Source organism: Aotus nancymaae, unplaced genomic scaffold, assembly GCF_030222135.1.
Source record: "Aotus nancymaae isolate 86718 unplaced genomic scaffold, 86718_ANA_hifiasm-v0.15.2.pri h1tg000025l, whole genome shotgun sequence".
NCBI lineage: Eukaryota > Metazoa > Chordata > Mammalia > Primates > Aotidae > Aotus > Aotus nancymaae.
The window spans coordinates 2,335,092-2,352,182 of NW_026988438.1; the positions used below are offsets into that span (position 1 = coordinate 2,335,092).

Below are 17,091 nucleotides of genomic sequence, written 5' to 3' on the forward strand. Positions count from 1 at the left end.
GTAAAAACTTGTTTTTTTCATATACAAACATCTTAAGATGTATAGCTGTAAAAAGTGTCCCCAAAATAGCTTTAATTTTAAATGCAGAACTAACACTTAAAGATGTGTAACTGACATTGTTTATGCAATGTGTAACCCACTGTAATACAGTCATTTTTCTTCCAGGAATCAGGCCAACTTGTAGGATTATTTGCAAAGACCAGACATTTATCAGGACCCTTCTGCAGAACCACATGTGGGGCTGTAAGCAATGCATTTCCTGGCTTCTGACATGAGCTAAACATCTGCTCGAGGCGAGGCTGTAATGACACTATTGGCTATTCTTCCACATTTCTTTGCAATGCCAAGGCAAGGCTGGAGGCCCTAAGGCACGACTGTCAGCCTCATCAAGTGGAGGTTCTTTTGCAGGTCCCAAGGTATCTGAGAGTGGAAAGGAGGGACAGGAAGTACTGCCAGACCTTCCTGGTCCTCCCCTGCAGAAGTTATAGCCAGGAAGAGGTGCAGAAAACAGCTCTCCTATTTTTCTCTAGCAGTGGAGGAGTAAATGAATCTCTTGCTTTGTTAAGATCTGTAACTATTGTATTAGTATCCCATCACTGCTGTAACAACTTACCACAAACTTAGTGGCTTAAAACACACAAATGTATTATCTTAACAGTACTAACATCAAGGTGCTGACAGGGCGGCCCTTCTGGTGGCACTAAGGGAGAATTCGTTTCCTTGCCTTTTCTAGCTTTTAGGAGCAGCCTGCATTCCTTGGCTTGTGACCCTTCATCTTCAAGGCCATCATCATAGCATCTTCAACTCTCTCTCTCTCTGACCTCTGCTTCTGTTATCACCTCCCCTCTACCCTCCTTTTATAAGGACTCTTGTGATTATATTAGTACATTCTCATCTCAACGTCCTTAACTTAATCACACATGCTAAGTGCCTCTTCCGTCTATCTCAGCTATCTTAGTCATCTTTATGGCTTTAAAAAAAAAAAAAAAAAAAAAACCTGTCTTTTAAACATAAGATTGCTTTGTTTTAAAAAAAAAAAATACTTGTAGCTTAATCATGTGTAAGACTAGGATACTTATGTTAAACTCATGTGGATGTAGTGAGTAAATGAAATAGCCTAAATTAAGCAACTGGCAGAAAAACAGAGCAAAGCACTTGTATGATGCTCTTAGGTCTATTATTTGAAAGAGCTCTTAATTAGCAGGTACAAAGCCAAGGTCTGTCTCCACCACTACCTCTGTGACATGAACAGGCTACTTTGCTTCTTTGGCCCTCGTTTCCTCAACTCTGAGTGTATGAGTTGAGTTTTCTCATCATCCTGTGAGAATCGGTAATAATGACTCAAGTTTTAATATGACCCCACCTTTGAAAGGAAGGACTTACAACCTCCCCACAGTCTCACCGTTTTATTTTTATAAAGGTATTAAGAGAATGCTTCACATGGATTTACTCAACGAACACTCTCAGGTCTTTCTGACTGGGGCCGCTTTGGTTCACTCTGGTCCAGCAAGGAAAACAGATAATATGTAGGACAGAATATAACAGATGATTTAAGACAATTGTGATTGGGAACATTAAAGAGGCCAAAAAGCAAAGAATTTCATCCACATTGCAAATAACCATAAGTCAAATAACAGCCTCTGGAAAGACAAGATTGAAACCATTACTCATAGCCATCATCCTTTACTGAGCCACTACTTCTACACTGAACCAACTCATCTCTGGTAAAGGCTGCAAAGCTTTGTCAACATTTCATCTAACGACACTCATGGATAGCACAGTTCACTTCCAACGTTCTCTCTACATCACTGCATTTACTTTCTGCACCCTTATTTGGATAACTTAAATCCTACCATAAAAGAATATGTGGCAGCTTATATCAAAACTTTAAAAAAGGCAAGTGATATCAAGAGAGATATAACAAATGAAGTAGGAACAGCAGTGAGGCTAAACACACACACTTCTGTTTGAAATAAAGGCAGAAGCAAGCTGTTGCATATAAGTACAAAACTGAATTCTGTGCTTCCTGGAAATGTAAACAAAAAGTAAACAAAATAAATTATACAGAATTTTGCCAGAGAGGACAAGTATTTTTAAAGGCTGAACCGTGACTTACTTCCACACCTCACAGATCTTACGTAGACGTCACTGAACAAAATAACGGGCAATGTAAAGAACCCCTAGAAAAAGATTTTACCAAATGGGTGAAACTTTAAATTTGCCTTATGATGATGGTGGTGGTGGTGGTGATGATGATGATGATGATGTTTTTGACAGAAAAATACTTTTCCTATATGAGGTTTCCATGAAGAAGAATGAATTTTCCTTCCTTTTTTTTTTTTTTTTTTTTGTTTTTTGAGATGGAGTTTTGCTCTTGTTGTCCAGGCTGGAGTGCAATGGCTTGACCTCGGCTCACCTCAACCTCTGCCTCCCAGGTTCAAGCGATTCTCCTGCCTCGGCCTCCCAAGTAGCTGGGATTACAGGCATGTGCTGTCATGCCTGGCTAATTTTTGTATTTTTAGTAGAGACATGTTGGTTTCTCCACATTGGTCAGGCTGCTCTAGAACTCCTGATCTCAGGTGATCCGCCTGCCTAGGCCTCCCAAAGTGCTAGAATTACAGGCATGAGCCACTATACCTGGCCGAAGGAGGATGAATTTTCTTAGCCTGTTGCCTCATTAGTATGAGTAGAAAAGGGTGGGGTCCCTGGCTAGAGTTCCAGCCTCAAGCCTTAAGCCGCAGCCCTAAATGAGAACTTCACATCCTTGCTTTCCCACCTGAATGCTGCCCTTTCCAGAACCACCTTGGCCTGCCCCACCCACCCCACCCCTACCCTGTACCCATAAAAACCCCAAGCTTCACTGGTAGGAGAACAGATTGGAGAGGCAGAGAAGGAAAGAGGAGAAGCAGCAGCCAATGTCAGATAAATGGCCTGACAGCAGGACTTCAGAGAACAGTTTGGCCAGGGGTGGTAGAACTCCAAGGGAAGATTATCTTTCCACTCCTCTCCCACTGAGAAATTTGCTGGAGATGGAGGGAGTAGTGTCAGAAACTGACCTCCCAGGGTCTGTGGATCTGCCGAAGACGGTGGTGGGGGGGCTGTAGCTGGGGGTGGAAACCCGAGGCAGGACAGGGCTGTGCCTAGGGTGGGTTTTTAAGCCTAAACTCAACAGCACAGGAGAGCTATTGGGGCCAACTTTATCCAGAAAGTTTTGATATCTTAAAGGTCACATACTAGGAGAGAAGGGCAGTTCACCTAATGGAGGCAGTTTTGCTTTTCAAGTGAGAGTTGGAAGTGCAGTCAGGGTCACGGTGCAGTCTGGGGCAGGCCTCTTTAGTCTAATAATTGCATCTTAAAACAAAGAAAGTAAAGGACCTATTCAAGGAGAACAACAAACCACTGCTCAAGGAAATAAGACACAAACATATGGAAAAATATTGCATGCTCATAGTTAGGAAGAATCAGTATTGTGAAAATGGCCATACTGCCCAAAGTAATTTACAGATTCAATGCTATCCCCATCAAGCTACCTAGGACCCTCTTCACAGAACTGGAAAAAACCACCTTAAACTTCATATGGAACCAAAAGAGAGCCTACATAGCCAAGACAATCCTAAGCAAAAAGAACAAAGCTGGAGGCATCACACTACCTGACTTCAAAGTATACTATAAGGCTACAGTAATCAAAACAGCAGGGTACTGGTACCAAAACAGACATATAGACCAATGGAACGAACAGAGGCCTCGGAGGAAGCTCTACACATCTACAACCATCTGATCTTTGACAAAGCTGACAAAAACAAGCAATGGGGAAAGGATTCCCTGTTTAATAAATGGTGTTGGGAAAACTGGCTAGCCATGTGCTGAAAGCAGAAACTGGACCCTTTCCTGACCTGACACCTTACACTATAATTAACTCCATATGGATTAAAGACTTAAACATAAGACCTAACACCATAAAAACCCTAGAAGAAAACCTAGGCAAAACCATTCAGGACACAGACATAGGCAAGGACTTCATGACCAAAACACCAAAAGCATTGGCAACAAAAGCCAAAAGAGACAAATGGGATTTAATTAAACTCCAGAGCTTCTGTACAGCAAAAGAAACAATCATTAGAGTGAACTGCCAACCAACAGAATGGGAAAAATTTTTTGCAATCTACCCATTGGACAAAGGGCTAATATCCAGACTCTACAAATAACTGAAACAGATTTACAAGAAAAAAACAAACAAACCTATTCAAAAGTGGGCGAAGGACATGAACAGACACTTTTCAAAAGAAGACATATATGAGGCCAACAAACATGAAAAAAATGCTCATCATCACTGGTCATTAGAGAAATGCAAATCAAAACCACATTGAGATACCATCTCACCCCAGTTAGAATGGCAATCATTAACAAATCTGGAGATAACAGATGCTGGAAAGGATGTGGAGAAATAGGAATTTTACACTGTTGGTGGGAATGTAAATTAGTTTAACCATTGTGGAAGACAGTGTGGAGATTCCTCAAGGTTCTAGAAATAGAAAATTCCATTTGACCCAGCAATCCCATTACTGGGTATATAACCAAAAGATTATAAATCATTCTATTATAAAGACACATGCACATATATGTTCATTGTGGCACTGTTTACAATAGCAAAGACCTGAAACAAACCCAAATGCCCATCAATGATAGACTGGACAGGGAAAATGTAGCACATATACACCATGGAATACTATGCAGCCATAAAAAACAATGAGTTCGTGTCCTTTGTAGGGATTTGAATGAATCTGGAAAACATCATTGTCAGCAAACTGACACAAGAACAGAAAATCAAACACCACATGTTCTCACTCATAAGCGGGTGTTGAACAATGAGAACACATGGACACAGGGAGGGGAGCATCACACACTGGGGTCTGTTGGTGGGGAATAGGGGAGGGACAGCAGGGGTAGGGAGGTTGGGGAAGGATAACATGAGGAGAAATGCCAGATATGGGTGACAGGGATGCAAACCACATTGCCATGTATGTACCTATGCAACAATCCTGCATGTTCTGCCCATGTACCCCAGAACCTAAAGTGCAATAATACGTATATATAACGATTATACTAACAATTTCCAAGAATTAATGAAAAAGGAACAAAAGTAAATCAGAAATCAGAAAAAAAGGAGCATCCAATGTTACAGAAGCCAAGGTAAGAAAGTCTCAAGGAATGAAGATTTCTTGACTTAATAGACCATTTGTACCTAGAAAACTGGGAATAAATTCGTACTGTGAAAGTTTAAGAAACAGAGATTGGTAAGGAAGTACAGTCAAGTCTTGACCAACTGCTCTTTCAAATGTGTAGCAATTTAAAAAAGAAAGAAAGAACTAGTGGTAGTTGTCTTTCCCTTTTAGACGAGGGTTAGAAGACCTGGTGTTTGATAGATCAGTAGGGTGAATATAGTTAGCACTGTTATACATTTCAAAATAGCTAGAAGAGAACAATTTGGATCTTCCTAGCATGAAAAGCAGATAAATATTTGATATGATGGATATCTCAATTATCCTGATTTGATTATATGAATGCACCAAATTGTTACATCGACCCTGAAAATACTTGTATCTATATGTATCAATTAAAAAATAAAAATATAAAAACTGGAGATATTCTGCCATTATAGAAGAGGAAAACTGTAATAAGAACATATTTTAGAAAAAAAAGGAAAAGCTCATGTATTTTATGGCTGAAGATGCAACAAAAAGTCGAGGTAAGGAGAATCTGAGGAGATAGTTGATGGAAAGAAATACAAAAGGCAAAACGTAAAAAACTGAAGATCATGTCAGACTGTCTTCAATTTCAATGTCATTCTAGAGTGAGAGGATGAAAATACCTAGGGGTGGTGGTGGGGCAGAGACTGTGTTTGTCTCTTATGTACAGGAAGTGCAGTGGTAGTAGGCAGACCAGGGATTGACTATTTAAGTTACGAGCCATGAGAAACCTGGCTCATTCCATTTTTTTCTTCACCATCCTAGTCGATGGCTTCTGTCATCATGGTTCAAAGTAGCTAGTGGGTCTCTAGATACACGTGTTGGTACAAAGAGGAAAAGCAGAAAGGCAAAAACGGCTATTTTAGTTGCATTAAGTCCCTTTAAGCAGCCTTCATAGAAGTATTATGTAACATTTTTGCTTTCATATATTTGGGCAGACGTTATGTTAGCTACACCTGTCTATGAAGGAGGCTGGAAAATGTAGGCTTTTATTTCCTCAGTGTAACCAGTGAGAAGTCAGGGTTCTCTTACTAAGGAAAGGAAGCTATCTCTATAGGCAATTGTCATTCTCAGCCACTGACATAAGCCTCTGTGGTGAAGCCAATTATTTCTGTGTTGTGACTTTCTCTAACACGACTGCATATCAGGAAAACTGTTTTGGCCAGGGCCATGGACTGGATCAGCAGTTACTAGTAAGTGAGTATACATGGTATATAAGCAAATATAATTCTGAAATTCTGAAACTGAGGTCCAGACTGATGGACTGTGAAAGAACAATGTATACTCAAGGAGCACAAGGAGGGCGCAGAGCTGGTTGAATAGGAAGAAAGGATTGGAAAAGGAGATACGAAGTTGACAGAGGTAAGGCAGTTACAAATGCTCAGATTCTGAGGTGTGGCTCTACTTAGCTGGAACAGAAAAATAGGTTATTATAGTTGATGTGCAGAAGCTTTGAGAACAAAGCTATAAAGGCCATTGATAAGGATGACGTCAGGAGATCAAGGAGGAAATGAACGTTTTAGGAGGTTAAAAACCCAGATATTCATCAAATCAGTAGTTAACGAGGATTGATGTCAATGTATAGCTTTACCTCCAAATGAGAAGAGATTGTGAAGATACAGGAAAAGAGCAATGAGAGACATAAGCACTATGTGGCAATAAAAAACTATTTTTATACAAAAGTAATTAAAAAAACTGTGGGATTTTAGATTTACAGAAAGGTCAAAAGTTCCCTTATTCTCTTCAGCAAGTTTCCTCTGATGTCTTATATAACCATGGTACATTGGTCAAAACTAAAAATTAACTGTCACACGGTACTATTAACCAGACTTTGAGTTCTGCAGACCCCCAGTAATGCCCTTTTTGTATGAAGGATGCAATTCAAGATACCACATTAAATCCAGTCATCATGTCTCCTTAGGCTTCTCTGCTCTGTGACCATTATTCAGTCTCTTTCTGTGACAGTGACACTTTAAAAAAATTGCCTCAAAAATTTTGTGAAATGTCACTGAATTCGGGTTTGATGTTTTCTCATAATTAGACTGAGGTTACATGGGTTTAAGAAAATCAGGGAACTTTGAGACATACACTTCTCAAAGTATATCAGGTAATACATGTTATATCAACATGACTTTTCACTGGTGACACTAACCTTGATCACCTGGTTAAAGTAGTGCTTGCATGATTTCAACACTGTAAAGCGATTTTCTTCTCTGTACTCTATTTCTTGAAAGCAAGTCAGTAAGTCCAGCTCACACTTCGAGAGAACTAAGCTCACACATTAGAGGGCATAGCAGCTAGCAGTATTATTTGGGATTCTCCTATAGGAAAGATGTGCTCCTTCTCCCCCATCTATTTGTATCACGATGGATTCGTGGATATTTACTTTTCTTTGGGTTGTAATCCAGTGCTATCATCACTTACTTAGTTGCTCAAATTATTCCAGTTTTGGCTAAGGGCAGCTAAGTGATTTTATATAAATCACTGAATCCTCCAACAACCCAGTGAGGCAGGTACTGTTAGCCTTATTTTATAGAAAAGGAAACTTAGGCTCAGAGAAAGTAAGAAGTCTTCCCAATGACATACCTTATTTGTGAGGAAGCCACGATTTATACCTAGTAGTCTGACTGCAGAGTCGACGTGTTTAGGTTGGCTATGCTATGCTGCTCTCTAAGGGACAGAATTGCTCCACAAATGTCCATCAGAGGTGAGGCACCGAATCACTTCTTCTTAGATAGTAAGTATAGAAAGAGCCACAGATGGTCAGGACTAAGCCTGCTGCCAGGCGGGAAGAGGAAAGAGTGGTTAACAAAGGAAAAAGGAGGGATAATAAGAGCTTATAGGACAACTAATGTCATGCAAGAAAAAAGTTCATTCAAAGTGTAATCAATTTGGTTGCAGGGCCATAGATCACGAGCCTGTGGTAAGTTTAGTGAACTGCAACAACGCAGTATAATAGAAGGATGGAAAACAAAAGCAGGTTTCAGATCAAAATTGTTACACAGGAAGGAGGTAAAGAAGTAATTTATTGGACAAAAAAAGAGGAAGATCATGTAATTTTTGTCCAAAATGGAGGAGGACCTACACACAGGGAATCCTATGGAGAAGGAGAGCCTCGGAGAGGGGAAGCATCGAAGTTACACGCATGAGAACGAGAAAGACCCTGGGCCAACCCTGGAATCCAAGAACCTCTCCTCCTCACACACTGGAGGAAGTTACATGCATGAAAACGAGAAAGACCCTGGGCCAACCCTGGAATCCAGGGACCTCTCCTCCTCACACACTGGAGGAAGTTACACGCATGAGAACGAGAAAGAACCTGGGCCAACCCTGGAATCCAGGGACCTCTCCTCCTCACACACTGGAGGAAGTTACATGCATGACAACGAGAAAGACCCTGGGCCAACCCTGGAATCCAGGGACCTCTCCTCCTCACACACTGGAGGAAGTTACACGCATGAGAACGAGAAAGACCCTGGGCCAACCCTGGAATCCAGGGGCCTCTCCTCCTCACACACTGGAGGAAGTTACACGCATGACAACGAGAAAGACCTGGGCCAACCCTGGAATCCAGGGACCTCTCCTCCTCACACACTGGATGTAAGTCTAAGAGACCAAGCATAGAGGAATTGCTGAGGTGAAGGTACAGACAGACCTAGGATGATACCCTCAATTTTATTAGTAAAAACGGAAGCAAGGTCATCTGCAGACAGTGAAAGACGTTAGAGAGGTGCCACCCACTCATGTCAGTGACCAACATCCCTGGGTTGGTGTTTGGTAGAGCTGGTGAAATTAGACAAGCTAATCATTCATGGTGACAGAAATCATCAGAGATGCACTCAGGGAATCTGGATTTTTACTTGATTATTTTCAGATAGTTAAAACTAAGTATTTTATGTAACTCTTAAAGACTCAGGATTACTCTAAAATGTTCAGAATTAAGTATGATGCTAACTTACAATCTGCTTGAGAAAAATACCTAATTGTAAAGAACAAATACAAAAACTAATAGAAAAATAACTGTCATGAGAATGAAAACGTTTTCTCAGGAATTTTTCTTCAATCAATTCTAATTGCAGAATTTTTCATGATATTCAACACTTACAAATTTAAAGCCAAAGGCTTCTGTATCATTTATACTTATTAAACAGACAAAATTTGGGCAATGGTTTTTCTAAACTAAGCACAAAAAAGCTAACAAGGGTTATTTCAAATTTCTTCAGAAATATTCTTAAAATATTATTTATTAAAATGGAATTTTGGATTTTAATCTGATACAAATACTACTACACTGATAACACAGGGCTTAAAGAAAAAGTCCATTTCAGAAGCATTTTAATTTATAAAGCTACTAAAAGTGTTTTTTATATCCAGATAAAGGTCAAACATTGGGAGGAAAAACTGTGTAAGAAGTTTATGGATTACTGACATCTCTAAGTATTATAGATTGCCCTCATCTAAACTAGTTATAATACTATAAGACATAATTTCCTTTAGGTGAACCAGAAAGAATTTACATTAAAACATGTTATTCATATTTATTTTATTACATATATATTATTGTATACAACTTTGATAATAAGGATATTATAAATCATACTTTAAGCAAAACTCTATGCATGGCATATGTAAGCAGTAACATTTTGAAGCAAAAAAGCCATGAAAGCATTTACCTAAAATTTATTAACACTGAAAAACACTAGTTTGTGCATAGTAATGATTGAAAGCTTCATAATACACTAGAATACTAGTAAGTCCTCAGGTACTGTAAGAAAAACCTGGTATAGGAAAAGACTAAATTAGACACATCCACATTCTTAGATGTGCATATCATCTAGAAATAAATCCCTCAGTGTGGCAGTGCACTAAGCATCCTTCCTTTGGCACTTATCAATACAGACAAAGATGTATTTGGTTTAATGTGGTTTTATTCTTAGATACATTTTAGTTATTTTATATAGATAAAAATATACAATATTGCTTTTAAAACTTTTAATTTTATAACTGTATAACTGATTAGTCATCATATTCACAATTAAAGAGCCTATTTTTCCACTTAACGATATGTCCAATAACTTGTGGAAGAGAGTAACAAAAATGGTTTATAGAAGACTTAAAAGGTTTAAATGTAAAAACCGAGTATGAATCTAGACCACTGGTCTAAATCCTTAGATATCTCATGCTGGAAACAAATTATGAAATGTTTCAGACAAATTTTTTTTAACACAAGTTGATTATGCAGATTTAAAATTTTGACTGAAAATACATAGAACAGACAGAGATTTTGTCTGAAGCCACTTTTAAATACAATAATTTACTAAAAAAAAGTAAAATAAATGAAAATTGTATTTTAATACATCTCAGTTTGGAATTCCATCAGATTGTAAAATAATACACACAAAATGTGTCTAAGCTCTTCAGCACTCATATCTAAAGAAAAGAACAGCCGGGTGCAGTGGCTCACGCCTGTAATCCCAGAACTTTGGGAGGCTGAGGCAGGAGGATCACCTGAGGCCAGGAGTTTGAGACCAGCCTGGCCAACATAGTGAAACCCCGTTTCCACTAAAAATACAAAAATTAGCTAGGCATGGTGGCACATGCCTGTAATCCCAGCAACTCGGGAGTCTGAGGCAGCAGAATCACTTGAACCCAAGAGGTGGAGGTTGCAGTGAGTCGAGATTGCACCACTACACTCCAGTCTGGGAGGCAGAGTGAGACTCTGTTTCCCCCCCTCCTCCCCCCCCAAAAAAAGAAGAAGAAGAAAAGAATAAAAAAATGGTGGCATTTTTTCTTTTAAACCATTTCAGGACAGTAAAGTTGGTAGGATGATTAAATTGCCTATTGGTAGTGAAGATCATTATATCATTAAAAACAACCTAACGTTTGAACGTAAAGGAACTATGTTAAAGCAGTTGGATTTATTACTTGATTTCTTAGAAAGAGACATTGATAAAGGATGTAAAGACCCAACAAATTATTTAAGTCCATATAAGGTATGGACTTTTTAAAATGAAAAACTGCATATATCTTACAAATAATTTTGTTCATTCTATCTATACAATGCACCATTCAATTCACTCATTACAATACTTCGCACCAAACGTTGCTACTTGCAATCTTAACACTCCTCAAATATGAGAAAAACAAATAGTTTCCACTGTTCTAGGAAGCGAAATTTATAAAGTCAACACAATATATTATCAAGGATTATAGACCTAAAACAGTTTTTAAAGACAATTTATACACATTGAAATGGGTGCTTTAATAGAATTAAAAAGCTAGAAATAAAACTTCTTGCAATTTAATAAACATGGTTGCAGTTAACAGCAGATTTTTCACATTGCAACATTCAACTATCATCATGGAAATTTCAATAAAGATAAATAGTGGTATATTTATTTCTTCTGAAAACACTGTTGAAGAATTTAAGTGCTATTATATAATAATTAAGAAATAATTTGGAAAGACATTTTACTTTTAAATTTTTTCAACATAAGGCACATAGCAACATTTATAGTCTAGATACAACTAAATTATGCAATAAATAATTATTTTTTCAATCATTATTTGCCCTTTACCTGAAGTAAGTAGGGGAGCAGGACAGTTAAAACATGCCTGAATTAATAAAATGGTTGGATTTAGGAAATACAAATAATATTTGTGCACAGAAAATAATTAAAAAAAGAAAAAGAATACTTTATATAAAATATACATCCTACAGTGTTATAGGTAGAAAAAAGTGTGAGGCACTTAGATGAACAGTGAAGGAGGAGAGCACTGAGATTATCTTTTTATAAAAAGCACCAAATCATTTATTTTAACATCTAAGATAAAAGTAGAGGCTAAAATGATAGGAAAAATGAGTTTAGTTCTGTAACTTTGTATTTGGAGAACTAGTAAGAAACCAGAAGTTCAAAACTCAAAGTATTTTATTTTTATTCTGACAGAAATAATTCAAATAGAGAATGTTTTCTAATTTAGAAGAGCCTTAAAGTTTCCCTGAATAAGTTTTGCATATTTTGTGATGCTCAGAATAATGTGAAATGTAGATATTATCTCACTACTCTGTGGCAGCACACTTTCTACACTAATGACTATAGTATATGTAATTTTGATATCATTTTGAAAATTCCTTTTCTAAAAACACAAATTAAAATTTGTTTGGAAGAATCGTGAAGAGCATGCATCAATGCCTCCATGTGAACTTGCTAACGTCCAACAGTGACAGCTGTATTATTCCACAATCCTTTACAAACTAATTTAATCCAAAAACCAGGGTCAATATTGGGCTTGGAATTACAGGAATCCACTTGATGTCAAATCAGGAAAAGGTGTGGCTTCTGACGGACGATGAAGTGGCGGAAGATGTGTGGTAGTCTGAGTGTTATTTATGTTACTTAATTCAGCTGGATATGTTTCATTTAAAACTCCATTCTGAAACTGAAAACAAAAATAGTGATGCAACTTACTGGAATGGGTCTTCCAAGTAGATTAAGCCATTAAATAACATATTAACATGTATTTTTAAAATCTTACCCCTGAGAGTTGTGAACTTCAAGTTCCTTTACTGCTACTAAATGTTAAATCTTTCATACAGTGAAGACATAACTGAGAGCACATTATGTATTAGCTGCATTTATAACCTGTTTTTTTTTTCATTAATTTGACAGGAAATTTTGAACATGGTACAGATGCGTGATACAGCTGCCTCATTTCAGACTGCCTTTGGATCAGATAGGAACTGATGAGTCAAAGAGCATCAGTCAGGAATTATAGTTGAACAGGTTTCAAGTTGTAGGTGTCAATGAATTGGTTATATTCAGGAATCTTACACTGGAATGCAAAACTTTTCCAAAAAAGGCAGCTTCTGATTTTCTAAATATTCTTAAAATATTACACCACAGGTATGATTTCCTTAACCAGTATCTTATTCATAATATACTTTTAATTAATGAATACTACTGAAAGCATAGTTCTAATTACAGAATCAAGTTACCAAAAGAAAATGCCCTTGTTTTCTTATACTGCAATGAATCTGGTTTCTGTAACTGCAAGTAGAAAAAAAGAAAGAAAAAAAAAAATAAAGGAAGGATACGAAGATGCATAACCCTGTGGAGTTTTATAGATTATAGAGCCTTGATATTTTAGTTAGTGTATGTTCTGGAAATGTTAAAACAGATTAAAATTATATCCTTAATTGCTTCAAATAAAATCTACCTTTCTAAACCTTAGGTAGCATTGGGCTTCAGTAACCAAAATACTGATTACTTCACAGATCCTCCAAAACAAATAAAATCTATAGTAAGAATCATATAACCTGATCTTTAATGAATGGCAACTCTGTAAATTCTTTAAATAAAAAGTTAACAGTACTTGTTCAGATAATGGTGAGTTTTAAGTGAATTTTTCTCATTACTCATAACACAATTCATGTCAGCCATTCTCTTTAAACATACTGTACAGAGCAGTGTCATCCAATAGAAATATAATGTGAGCCACATACAGAACTTAAGTTTTTGACTGCAGTAGATTAAACAAAATACATTACTAAAGTTAATTTTACCTGTTTCTTTTTACTTTTTTTAATGTGGCTACTGAAAAAATTAATCATTTCAACATGAAAATCAATAATAAAAGATGAGATAGTTTCCATTCTTTTTTCAAGCCAGGTCTTCAAAATCCAATGTGTATTTCACACAGCACATCTCAATTTGGACTAGCCACATTTCAAGTGTGCAACAGCTACTCAGTGGCTCAATACTGAGTGTCTTAGCTCTGTGACATCTACTCTGGAGCATATGTAGTTCTACAGAATTATGTGGTTATTCACAAAGAAGCAATACAAAGTAGTGAGGGGAAAACACTGCAAAGAACTTAGGGGGTACTAATGCAACTCCTTATTCAAAACGCAATTTTACAGAATTAACTTCTATACAATTATTCAAGAGTAAAATATACTTTCATAGCAATTTTGTAAGATTGTCTATAACTGAATATTATTCAATTATTGAGTAGTTTTTTATATAATTGAAGGATGTAAGAAGAAAAATCTTCACCATCCTTTTCTATTAAAAAGCTCATAAACAAAATATGACAGACAAAATGTATGAAAAATCAGACAAACATAATGTATGAAAAAAGCCAGAAAATACAATTAAGCATAAAGATTCAGGTCATACTTTTAATTATTATACTCGAATATAGAGTAAACAGGGGTCAAGAAACTTAATTTTAGTCAAAATATTCTTTAAAACTAAACTTAAATATACTCTAAAATGAACTCAGTATTTTCTAAAGGAAATGGATAAATGCAAACATGACGTGTTCCTCAGTGGCCAGAGACAGCAGCTATTAACACTATGTTACCTTATTTTAGTTAAGTGATCATTTTTAGATTTAAAGTGTGCTCACTGCTAGAAGGATTCTGATGACACATTTAAACAACAAAAATACACTGTCAAGCTTGATTTCCCTGACAGAAAGCCAGCTGAGTTACCTCTTTTAAGAAAGCCAGAAAAGAAACAAAGCAATTCTGCCTTAAAGGATAAAATGAGGATAGGGCAGATAATGTGAGGAATAGCTAGAGAACATGGAGGTGCCTAGGACTTAATTCCAGGGATATAATCTAGGACACAGGCATTGTAAGAAAGCACACTTACATTTGAGTCTAACTCAATTTCAAACACATATAAAAAAATAGAGCCTGGAAGAAACTATTCTTAAAAATTGCAATATGTTTTTAAAGTTTGAATTTTTTAAAAGCCATATAATTTTTAAAGAATCCAGAAAGAAGAAACCAAATTACCATTTTAAACGTAATACTTTCAAAAACTAATTTCACCTGGTAATTTTGGTCATGTTACATTAAGGAAACATTTGTTGCTTTAGCCCTTGATACCCTTCTCCCTCATGACTCAGGTGAGTGATGTATTAGTAACATACTGGGAAAACTACAGGCTTATGAAAAAAAAAAGGTAGTCACAGATATAATGAAAAATGCTGTCTCCATGAATGCTGTAGGTAATAGATTAAAATCAGCTGACATAAAAAATGTGTAACATGTCTATTTATAAGGTGACAAGAATCACTGAAAGATTTATTCAGTTTGATAACACCCTTACCTTGTTTAAAAATGCCTGTTGACCTGGCAGTACTGGACTGTACTGCATCTGACCCACATGAGTGTGCTGAGGTTCTGGCTGGCACTGATACATCGACACAGACCCGGCATAACATGTCTGAGGGGTTACTATGGCTGACTCTGGATTTAATCCATGGTTGTGGTTTTCAGGAACTTGTAAACAAGTGACAAATTCTTCTAAACTAGAAGTAGTGGGGTATGGGGATGGTTCAAAACTCCCCATAGGATAGTCCAGCTCTGTATATTTGGAATGTTGCGGTAATACAGACTGATTACAGGAAATAAAGTTCTGTGTATAAGGCATAGGATCAATCTCAGATTTGTAGGGAAACTCTTGACTGATCCCATGTACATCTGAAAAGACATTATACTGTTGGAGGTCTTGCTGAGGACAACTGAAAGGCACGAATTGGTTAGAGTTCCAGTTTGCAAACATGCCATTAACTTGCATGTGCTTCATTTTCTGACACAGTTGTTGCTGTGGCTCCACTACTACTTGCTTCTGGTGATGCTGTTGCTGCTGCTGTTGTTCTAGCTGCAGGTGTTCCTGTACCATACAGCTTGAGTTCAGGGCCAGGGACTGTTGCTGTTGGTAATCTGAAGGTACGAACGCAGACTTATTTAAAGAATCTTGGATATATGTCAGGATTTCATCTGTTAAGTCAATGTCTCTGAAGTCAACCTCACCAGAAAAATCATTTCTGAAAAATTTTTCATTCTGCATGTGTTTGATGTCTTCGAGATCAATGCCTAGGTTTTTCATAATGCTGTATAAGTCAGTGTTTTTACTATCTTGAAAGAGCCCTGGGTGACCTCCAGCAAATGAGTTTACATCCTGAGGCTGGTCAATGTGCTCATGTTTCAGGTTAGTATCATTTCCCATTGATGCAGTATTATCTTGCCAATTTCTGCATTCACTCATAGATTCGTTAAAAAAATTGTTTTCAAAAGGTGCAGTATATGAAGTACTTGAAGCAGGATAGAGATAAATAGACTCATCTTGTTGCATCATGGCAGCCAGGAGGGAACTAGGATTGAGAGACTCCTTGTTTTGAGCTGATTTGGTAGCAGAATCTTTTCCACTCGTGCCATTTTTAGTCCTTAGTGGTAAGGGATCCATTATGGCAGGAAAAGGGTTGGTTACCTCATACAATACAGCTTCTCCAGTGGTAAACATAAAAGGCAACTTCGTATTTCGTTTTCGTAAATGCTCATTTCCTTCCTCATCTCTAAAATTGTGTATAAAAAAGTCTTAATAAAAATTATTTCATAAACATTTCAAAATAAAAATAATTAAAAAAAGAAAAACAAACAAAATACATAATTGAATTCAGAAGGGGACATATTTTATTTTCACCTCAATTATTCTCATGAGTACTGCCATAAAATTGTTTTTCAGACAAGCATATTTAAATAATTTCATTTTTAAAAAATAACTTAGTTAATTGCATGGTCAGGTATATCCCTACCTGACATTCTGTAGAAAAAATAAATTTGTGTGGAATAAAGATCTACACATAAAAATAGACTACAAGAATTAGGGGCCAGGTGTGGTGGTGCATGCCTGTAATTGCAGCACTTTGGGAGGCTGATGTGTGTGATTCGTTGAGCCCAAGATTTTGGGACCAACCTGGGCAACATGGCGAGACCCCTACCTCTGCAAAATAATAAAAGTTAGCTGGGCATGGTGGCACATGCCTACAG

The 17,091-nt window shown here is 37.0% G+C and overlaps 1 protein-coding gene across 3 annotated transcripts in view; it reads right to left on the reverse strand.

Annotated features, from left to right (window-relative positions):
- Positions 1-9,772: 9,772 nt before the first annotated feature.
- Positions 9,773-17,091, reverse strand: part of AHR (aryl hydrocarbon receptor) — a 52,856-nt gene continuing 45,537 nt past the window's right edge. For all 3 annotated transcript variants that reach the window (XM_012450691.2, XM_012450690.2, XM_012450692.2), the window contains exons 10-11: positions 15,368-16,616; positions 9,773-12,686 (exon numbers count right to left, since the gene is read on the reverse strand). In XM_012450691.2, coding sequence (XP_012306114.1) covers positions 12,543-12,686; positions 15,368-16,616 — 1,393 coding nt within the window. In that variant the 3' untranslated portion in view covers positions 9,773-12,542. The remainder of the gene's footprint in view (positions 12,687-15,367; positions 16,617-17,091) is intronic.